This window comes from Nerophis ophidion, linkage group LG23 (genome assembly GCF_033978795.1).
Source record: "Nerophis ophidion isolate RoL-2023_Sa linkage group LG23, RoL_Noph_v1.0, whole genome shotgun sequence".
Taxonomy (NCBI): Eukaryota; Metazoa; Chordata; class Actinopteri; order Syngnathiformes; family Syngnathidae; genus Nerophis; species Nerophis ophidion.
In genome coordinates, this window is record NC_084633.1 from 16,962,168 (window position 1) to 16,971,847 (window position 9,680).

General features: G+C 38.9%; 1 protein-coding gene across 2 annotated transcripts in view; it reads left to right on the top strand.

Annotated features, from left to right (window-relative positions):
- The window catches only part of rhot1a (ras homolog family member T1a), a 34,416-nt gene that overhangs the window by 20,000 nt on the left and 4,736 nt on the right, over window positions 1-9,680 (top strand). For both annotated transcript variants that reach the window (XM_061885024.1, XM_061885025.1), the window contains exons 14-18: window positions 45-145; window positions 227-357; window positions 638-721; window positions 4,483-4,605; window positions 4,678-4,880. In XM_061885024.1, the coding sequence (XP_061741008.1) occupies window positions 45-145; window positions 227-357; window positions 638-721; window positions 4,483-4,605; window positions 4,678-4,880 (642 nt within the window). The remainder of the gene's footprint in view (window positions 1-44; window positions 146-226; window positions 358-637; window positions 722-4,482; window positions 4,606-4,677; window positions 4,881-9,680) is intronic.

A 9,680-nucleotide genomic window follows, 5' to 3' on the forward strand; every position in this document is an offset into this window, starting at 1 on the left:
AGAGACCCATGCATTGTGTTACTACTTACACACTTGTCACCCAGGTTAACGACATACCTCGACGTCCAGCGGAGTTTGGAGTATTTGGGCTACCTGGGTTACTCCATCATCTATGAGCAGGAGTCCCAAGCAGCTGCAATAACAGGTTGCTGCTCCATGGTTGTTACACAATGCATAAACACACATACATACACGTGGCTGGTCTGAATGTAAAGTGTTCTTTCAGTGACACGCAACAAGCGCATTGACCTGCAGAAGAAACAGACTCAGCGCAGCGTCTTTCGCTGCAACGTCTTGGGGGCCCGAGGCAGCGGGAAGAGTGGCTTCTTACAAGCCTTCTTGGGCAAGAACCTCCAGGTTAGTTCATCTGTCCATGCAAACTTGTAGCAAAACATGCAGTACAGCTGAATTCTTGTTCCTTCAAACTGAATTTAAGTAAGTGGAAACTACACAAAGTATATATAATACAGTAATAAACATAAATGGTCAGACCACAGCCCAGAAATAGTTATTTTCCAAATACTGACCAGTGGGCCACCTTTCAGAGTTCACGGCCAGAACGGTATGTCACTCTGTGAGACGTGTCGAGCTTATCTGTCCTGTTGATATTTTTAGACTTTGTGTTTTGTCACCACAGCGACAGAGGCGGATCAGGGAAGACCACAAGTCCCTTTACGCCATCAGCACCACTTATGTGTACGGTCAAGAGAAGTACTTGCTGGTAGGTAACATTACACAAAGGTGTGTTCCGCTACGGCTTGTTCACATCCGATACAATACCGATATTGGGGCTTTGAGTGTTGGCTGATACCGCTATTAACCTGATACGATATCAGAACAAAGCGTAGTAGATACTTTTTTTATTTTGTACATCTAGCTTGTGTCCTTAGCTGTTATGTAGCTACTAGTTTCTAGTAGCCTATATTTACTTTTTGTAAATTACTTCACTAAAATACAAGGAAAGATCACACCTGTTCTCCTTGGAGTTAGGGCCGGGCGATATATTGCCTTTGTAAGATATATCAATATATATTTAAACAAGATATGAATTAAGAAAATATTGTAGTATCGATATAATTTATTTCACCTTAAAATGACCAAACGCGGGCAACACGGTGAAAGAGGGGTTAGTGCATTTGCCTCACAATACGAAGGTCCTGAGTAATCCTGAGTTCTGGATCTTTCTGTGTGGAGTTTGCATGTTCTCCCCGTGCCTGCGTGGATTCTCTCCGGGCACTCCGGCTTCCTCCCACCGCCAAAGACATGCACCTGGGGATAGGTTGATTGGCAACACTAAATTGGCCCTAGTGTGTGAATGTGAGTGTGAATGTTGTCTGTCTATCTGTGTTGGCCCTGTGATGAGGTGGCGACTCGTCCAGGGTGTACCCCTACTCCCGCCCGAATGCAGCTGAGATAGGCTCCAGCGACCCTCCGCGACCCCAAAAGGGACAAGCGGTAGGAAATGTATGGATGACCAAACGCCTGTAATTTGGTTAGTCATTTGTTCTCCCCCGCTCCCTTGCTATAGGCTATTAAGCCCCTCCCCTTACTTCTTCCAAGACGGGCTTGCACAATTAAAAACATCCATGATTGGTTGGTTGTTAACTATGATAAGTCATGATTGGTTAGGGACAGGCCAATCAGAGGCCAGATAGGGCGGGTCAGCGAACCAGGAAAGGACATCACAATGTGCAAATGTATTTTTTTTTATCTGAGTTTGATACGTTTTGTAGTATTTGCACAGCTATGTTATTTATTTTACATAGAAATAATATTTTTCTATTTTATTGATGTGATGTAATTGTGCTACTTCAACAGTTTCTTTTCTGTGCTGTTAATACCCATCCTGACTAGAGATGTCCGATAACATCGGAATACCGATGTTATCGGACGATAAATGTAATATCGGAAATTATCGGTATCGGTTTCAAAAAGTAAGATGTATGACTTTTTAAAACGCCGCTGTGTACACGGATGTAGGGAGAAGTACAGAGCGCCAATAAACCTTTAAGGCACTGCCTTTGCGTGCCGGCCCAATCATGTAATATCTGCGGCTTTTCACACACACAAGGGAATGCAAGGCATACTTTGTCAACAGCCATACAGGTCACACTGAGGGTGGCCGTACAAACAACTTTAACACTGTTACAAATATGCCCCACACTGTGAACCCACACCAAACAAGAATGACAAACACATTTCGGGAAACACACCAGAACAAATACCCAGAACCCCTTGCAGCACTAACTGTTCCGGGACGCTACAATATACATATTATATTTACATAATGCACTTTGTGACTCCATCCATCCATCCATTTTCTACCGCTTATTCCCTTTTGGGGTGGCGGGGGGCGCTGGCGCCTATCTCAGCTACAATTGGGCGGAAGGCGGGGTACACCCTGGACAAGTCGCCACCTCATCGCAGGGCCAACACAGATAGACAGACAACATTCACACTCACATTCACACACTAGGGACCATTTAGTGTTGCCAATCAACCTATCCCCAGGTGCATGTCTTTGGAAGTGGGAGGAAGCCGGAGTACCCGGAGGGAACCCACGCATTCACGGGGAGAACATGCAAACTCCACACAGAAAGATCCCGAGCCTGGATTTGAACCCAGGACTGCAGGAGCTTCGTATTGTGAGGCAAACGCACTAACCCCTCTGCCACCGTGAAGCCCCACTTTGTGACTCCAATAATAAATATGGCAGTGCCATGTTGGCATTTTTCCATAACTTGAGTTGATATATTTTGCTTAACGCATCCAGCAGGGCAGACAAAATATATATAACGACAAAATTAGGCATAATAATGTGTTATTTCCACGACTGTATGTAACGGTATCGGTTGATATCGTATCGGTAATTAAGAGTTGGCCAGAATATCGTCAAAAAGCCATTATTGGACATCTCTAATCTTGACTAACTGGGTTATTAATAAAGTGTTTACAGCACAGTTGTCATTCACTTCAATTTCACTGAATATCACTCAAAAATTAATATCTTTAAATGTATACTTTCACCAAAAATATATTGAGGTATATATGGAATATCGAGTTTAAGTAAAAATACATCGAGATATGCTTTTTCATCCATATCGCCCAGCCCTAATTGGAGGACATTTGTTAGATGTTTACTGCTTTGCACAAGTAAACACGCTGCTTATAGCAGACTTTACATGCAAGTAGGGCTGGGCGATATGGCATTTTATTAGTATCTCGATATTTTTAGGCCATGTCACGATACACGATATATATCGCAATATTTTGCCTTAGCCTTGAATGAACATTTGATGCATATAATCACAGCAGTATGAAGATTCTATGTGTCTACATGAAAACATTCTTCTTCATACTGCATTAATATATGCTCATTTTAAACTTTCATGCAGAAAGGGAAATCACAACTAAGTCAATTTAGCAAAAGTGTATTTATTAAACAGTTATTAAGCAGTGGCACAAACATTCATGTCATTTCCAAAACAAAGTGCAAGATTGTCAGAAACATTTTAAAACAAGTTATTAGTGCACTTCTGTGCATGATGTCACTAAGATGACTTATCAAAATAACACTAAATTAAAGTGCATTTTTTGTACAGAACGCCACTACAATAGTTTAAAGCAAATAAAGCGCACTTTTGTGCATGATGTCACACAAGATAGTTCAATAACTATCAAAAATTAGCTGCATAATAGGAAATCAATCAGGTATGTCCTTCGCTATGTGGTAGGTTCCTGCGGACGTTATCTCCTTCTGTTGTTGATTTTTTTTTTTTCATTAGGTGTTGATCTGGAAAATGTTGCTTCGGCATTTTTTTGGGGTGTGGCACCGAACGGAGATGTTGACATGCGGAGTTTCAAGCACTCTTCATTCTCTAACGAGTGACTTTTCAAATGATGCTACATTAGCAGTGCTGCTACTTTTTGGAGCAACGCTTTTGCCGCATAATTGTTCAACATATTCCCGCTTGAAGCCAAACCACCGCCAGACAATGGACCCTGTGCTGTTTTTCTCGGGAATTAATTATTCCTTCATTTGTTACCAGATTCGCACCTTCTCTCTTGTATTACCACTCGCAACGCACCATTAGCATCACAGCTAATGTAACAGATGTAGCTACCTCTTTGCTCTGCGGAAGCGTATGATGTTGCACATGTGACGTATGTAAGAAGGTGTGCTTGTTTATGTCTCTGTGAGAAGGAGAGAGAAGAGAGTGGAAAACGCATGTAGTGTAATGCCCGCAGCTAAAAGCAACTGTGTGAGAACGTATACTTGATTATCACGGTACAGTCATTTTCTATATCGCACAGAGACAAACCCGCGATATATTGTGTGTATCGATATATCGCCCAGCCCTACATGCAAGCTGATATCATTTAATACGTATTTGTTCTGCTAATATTGGATCAGGAAATCCCTAATTAAAAGTATTTCTTAATGTATGAGCTATTTTGCTTAATGTCCTCTCTGGTCTGCAGCTCCACGAGATGATGCCAGATTTGGACTTCCTGTCCGAGGTTGACCTCGCCTGCGACGTGGTCTGCCTAATCTACGACGTCAACGATCCGAATTCTTTCGAGTACTGCGCCAAAATGTACAAGGTACGTGCAGTGTTCGTGAGACTCCACAACAATGCGCGGCCCATTCAGTTGCACTCTTCTTCTCGTTGGCAGCAATCCTTGATGGACAGCAAGACGCCGTGTGTGGTGATAGCCGCTAAGTCCGACCTGCACGAGGTGCGGCAGAACTACACCCTTTCTCCACACGAGTTCTGTCGCAAACACAAGCTCCACCCTCCCCAGCCATTCACGTGCAACACCACAGATGCGCCCAGCAAAGACCTCTACACCAGACTCACCACCATGGCCATGTACCCGTGAGTGTCTCCGCCTCGCCTCCAAACAGTCTAATACACAACAGTCTACACCTGGGGTCATCGACGCGGTGCCCGCGGGCACCAGGTAGCCCGTAAGGACCAGATGAGTCGCCCGCTGGCCTGTTCTAAAAATAGCTCAAATAGCAGCACTTACCAGTGAGCTGCCTCTATTTTTTAAATTTTATTTATTTACTAGCAAGCTGGTCTCGCTTTCCTCGACATTTTTAATTCTAAGAGAGACAAAATTCAAATCGAATTTGAAAATCCAAGACAATATTTTAAAGACTTGGTCTTCACTTGTTTATATAAACTCATTTATTTTTTTACTTTGCTTCTTATAACTTTCAGAAAGACAATTTTAGAGAAATAATACAACCTTAAAAATGATTTTCGGATTTTTGAACATATACATTTTTATCTTTTAAATTCCTTCCTCTTCTTTCCTGACAATTTAAATCAATGTTCAAGTAAATGTATTTTTTTTTTATTGTTAGGAATAATAAATAAATTTAAATTTAATTCTTCATTTTAGCTTCTGTTTTTTTGATGAAGAATATTTGTGAAATATTTCTTCAAACTCATGATTAAAATTCAAAAAAACTATTCTGGCAAATCTTGAAAATCTGTAGAAACAAATTTAAATCTGATTTCAAAGTATTTTGAATTTCTTTTAAAAATGTTCTGGAAAGTCTTTGTTATAAATGTAGCTTGTTCCAATTTGTTATATACTCTAACAAAGTGCAGATTGGATTTTAACCTATTTAAAACATGTCATCAAAGTTCTAAAATTAATCTTAATCAGGAAAAATTACTAATAATGTTCCATAATTTTTTTTTATTTTTTTTTCAACAGGATTCTAATTAGTTAGTTTTTCTCTTCTTTTTCAGTTGAATTTTGAATTTTAAAGAGTCAAAATTGAAGATAAACTATGTTTAAAAATTGAATTAAAAATTTTTTTTGTTTTTTTCTCTTCTTTTAAACCGTTCAATGAAGTATTTTTTTCATCATTTTTCATCATACCAAAAAAACCTTCCGGAAAATGAAAAAAAAATGTACGACAGAATGACAGACAGAAATACCCATTTTTTTTATATATATATAGATTTATTTATTAAAGGTAAATTGAGCAAATTGGCTATTTCTGGCAATTTATTTAAGTGTGTATCAAACTGGTAGCCCTTCGCGTTAATCAGTACCCCAGAAGTAGCTCTTGGTTTCAAAAAGGTTGGTGACCCCTGCTCTACACACTTTTTACACGGTGCTGCAAAGATAATATTTTGGTACTTTTAGTTTTGTAGAAAGGCTAAAACCACGATACTACAGACTATATTAGGGACTTGTTTTGTCCTTTAGGGTACAATTATTTGATTTTTGGCCGAACGCAATGATTTTTTCCAATAGGGTTTTTTCCCTGTAAATACTTATTTATATCCCTGGGAAATAAGACTACAGGAGCTAAAGGATGAAAAAGTTCTCAGGGAGTAAAGAGTTGGGTTGTAACGAATAATCAATATTTGACTTATATTCCTCAAATTTAACTACATCAATCTGTACTCGGCAAGTTGGCTTTCCAGAAGATAGATATCAATCCAACGTTGTTTTGAAAGGCAATATATCAAAAATAGTAAAAAGAAGCCAATGGATTTAAGACTGACAGATTTTATATGAAGTCTAGCACTTTAATGATAAGCACGTTGAACGTGCCTCAAGTCTGTCTGCCTGACGCCATCAGTCATCAAAACAACAATGAGCGATACCTACGGTGGCCAAGGAAGGTCACAACAAACGCAAAAGCTACGAGACAATATCATAAATTACAACACAACAACTTTCAGCTACAGTACGATTTCAAAAGCCACAACAAATACTTTCCACACACTTTTTACACGGTGCTGCAAAGATAATATTTTGGTACTTTTAGTTTTGTAGAAAGGCTAAAACCACAATACCACAGACTACATTAGAGACTATTTTGATCATTTTAGGGTAAATTCCCTCTATTTTTGTCCGAACGCAATGATTTTTTCCAAAAGGGTTTATTCCTGTAAATACTTTTTTATATCCCTGGAAAAAAAATTGCCCAATATGGGAGCTAAAGGATGAAAAAGTCCTCAGAGAGTGAAGGGTAGGGTTGTAAAGAATATTCAATATATTGGCTTATATTCCTAAAATTTAAGTACATCAATCTGTACTCGGCAAGTTGGCTTTCCAGAAAATAGATATCGATCCAACATTGTTTTAAAAGGCAATATATTAAAAATAGAAAAAAGAAACCAATGGAATTAGGACTGACAGATTTTATATGAAGTCTATCTGTGTTGGCCCTGCGATGAGGTGGCGACTTGTCCAGGGTGTACCCCGCCTTCCGCCCGATTGTAGCTGAGAAAGGCGCCAGCGCCCCCCGCGACCCCGAAAGGGAATAAGCGGTAGTAAATGGATGGATGGGTCTAGCACTTTAATGATAAGCACGTTGAACGTGCCTCAAGTCTGTCTGCCTGACGCCATCAGTCATCAAAACAACAATGAGCGATACCTACGGGGTATGTAAATGCTACGAGACAATATCATTAATTACAACACAACAACTTTCAGCTACAGTACGATTTCAAAAGCCACAACAAATACATTCTACACACTTTTTACACGGTGCTGCAAAGATAATATTTTGGTACTTTTAGTTTTGTAGAAAGGCTAAAACACGATACTACAGACTATAATAGAGATTTTTTTTTTTTGTCCTTTGGGGTAAATTCCCTCTATTTTTGGCCCAACGCAATGATTTTTTTCCCAAGAGGGTTTGTTCTTGTGAATACTTTTTTATATCCCTGGGGGAAAAAAAACGCCCAATTCAGGAGCCAAAAAATGAAAAAGTCCTCAGGGAGTAAAGGGTGGGATTGTAACGAATATTCAATAAATTGACTTATATTCCTAAAATTTAACTACATCGGTCTGCACTCTGCAAGTTAAGCTTTACAATCTGGCCCGCCGGACATTCCCAAATCACATTTTTCGATCTTTAGGATGGAAAGTGTAGCTGCCATTATGATGTGCAGTGATGTTTTCTAATGATGGGAAGTCTTCAACTATACTAAGTACTTCAATGATTGGAATCTGTATGATATACTAGTTACTATGGTCATGTAGTTAGTTACTATGGTCAACTAATTAGATACTAGGTAATGTAAGTCACAGCAGCTCAGATGAGGCACCAAGCAGTGTGGGTGGGGAGCGTTTCTACAGAGTGTTTCCAGAGCCTGAAATGTGGGTTTCAGGGACAGACGCGGAAGGAGATTTTTACAACAAAGTTCTAAAGCTTAGTGATATATCAGATTGTAAGTCTTTTTTTTTTTTTACCCTTTGCGTTCATATTTCACTGTGTTTGTTGCATTTTTATTCCGTTCCGTTTGATTGTAAATTATGTGGCTGGAGAGGGGGTGTGACGTTCATATGTTGTCAATATTCAGTGTTTTATCCTTCATAGTTAATATTGTTAATCCCACATTATTGTCATGTACTTTTAGGTGTCTTATTCAGTAGAACATTTTTAAATTCAACTCCGTTTTTAAGGCGGTCTGTTTTTAGCATTCAATCAGACATTATTGTGAGGTTTTGTATTAGTGTTCCTAAAAATAGATATACCTGCCCCCAGACACATTTGTTTCTCTAAATTTGGCCAAGGAGTCAAAATAATTGCCCAGGCCTGTTCTAACTGATATGTCAGCCGTGTTTTTTTTAAAAAAGATTTTATTAATCAATACAACACAACAATAATACAATTTCAATTCCAAAACCAAACCCAGCCCAGCAACATTCAGCATAGCAATCAACTAAGCAATCCAAAAGTAATCAAACAAAAATGAATAATAGCCACAACAGTATCAATATTAATAATAATTCCAACATGTCAGTGATTAGCAATCCCTCATTGTGACATTATCATCACAGCCATTTATAAAAGATAAAAACCTTAAAAAAAACAGTAATGTGACAGTGACTTACACTTGCATCGCGTCTCATAAGCTTGACAACACTAATATTTTCCAAAAAGACAAAAGAAGTCATATTTTAGGTTCATTTAATAGTTCAAACAATTTAAATAATGGATCCCATATTCCAATATATGACTCATTATTATCTCAACTAAATGCAGTTTTTTTACTGATATCATCTCCATGTTTGATGGATAACAACAGTTGATCACCGTGATCCAACTTGAATGAATCGCGATCATCAATCATGATGATGTCATCGCCCAGCCCAAATACAGTGGGGCAAAAAAGTATTTAGTCAGCCACCGATTGTGCAAGTTCTCCCACTTAAAATGATGACAGAGGTCTGTAATTTTCATCATAGGTACACTTCAACTGTGAGAGACAGAATGTGAAAAAAAATCCAGGAATTCACATTGTAGGAATTTTAAAGAATTTATTTGTAAATTATGGTGGAAAATAAGTATTTGGTCAACCATTCAAAGCTCTCACTGAGGGAAGGTTTTGGCTCAAAATCTCACGATACATGGCCCCATTCATTCTTTCCTTAACATGGATCAATCGTCCTGTCCCCTTAGCAGAAAAACAGCCCCAAAGCATGATGTTTCCACCCCCATGCTTCACAGTAGGTGTGGTGTTCTTGGGATGCAACTCAGTATTATTCTTCCTCCAAACATGACGAGTTGAGTTTATACCAAAAAGTTCTATTTTGGTTTCATCTGACCACATGACATTCTCCTTATCCTCTGCTGTATCATCCATGTATCCATTTTGGTATAAACTCAACTGGTTGTGTTTGGAGGAAGAAGA